This window comes from Trichinella spiralis (genome assembly GCF_000181795.1).
Source record: "Trichinella spiralis strain ISS 195 chromosome Unknown Scfld1557, whole genome shotgun sequence".
Taxonomy (NCBI): domain Eukaryota; kingdom Metazoa; phylum Nematoda; class Enoplea; order Trichinellida; family Trichinellidae; genus Trichinella; species Trichinella spiralis.
This window is the reverse complement of record NW_003528496.1, coordinates 1654002-1654644: the sequence shown is the minus strand read 5'-3', so window position 1 is coordinate 1654644 and position 643 is coordinate 1654002. Positions and strand designations below refer to the sequence as shown.

Genomic DNA, 643 nt, shown 5'->3' with positions numbered 1-643 from the left:
TTAGATACATACATACATACATACATACATACATACATACATACATGCATGCATGCATCCTAACTCTATGGAAATTGAGAAAGAGACACCAGGCGGATGTTTGTTTCTTCAGCAATTGGCGCGACCGGGATGGCCGATTTCGGGACAAATTTTCACCGTCCAATTTTACTGGTCGTTGAACTCCCTATTTTATTGGACCTTCGTGCCGTTGTCATATTGGTTTTCTTTGTCTAATTCCTAATTGATTCAAACTCTGCAGTTGTGATTAGCTGTAATGTTGTTCATTTCATTGGTTTTCAAATATTCCATTTAGGGATTACGTAACTTTAATAGTGGTGACGTAACATTAATAATGAAAATATTTCTTATTTGGGGAATGGATTCAATCCAGATTTATAAGTTTTATCATTCATTGACATTTGGATATTCCAATATACAGATATAGAAGTGAATCATCGTCAGGGATAAACGTTTCCAATAATAAGGTTAATCATTGGTAAATATTTTACAGTACCTGACAATTTCAGGTGGGGGACAATATGGTGAAATTCAGAAAAAACGAGGAAAAAATAAGTCAAATAGGTATTCTTGAAATCGCGAAAGAAGAGCAGAACAACAGCAGTAAAGAACAGTCGAGGCGACA

General features: G+C 35.3%; 1 protein-coding gene across 1 annotated transcript; it reads left to right on the top strand.

Moving 5' to 3' along the window:
• Nucleotides 1-52: 52 nt before the first annotated feature.
• Tsp_04998 (conserved hypothetical protein) lies at nt 53-621 on the top strand (the record flags this gene model as incomplete). Its single annotated transcript, XM_003369543.1, has 3 exons — nt 53-174; nt 440-485; nt 528-621. Coding segments are annotated over exons 1-3 (262 nt in total), but the record flags the coding sequence as incomplete, so codon positions are not given.
• Between the last annotated feature and the right edge of the window lie 22 nt (nt 622-643).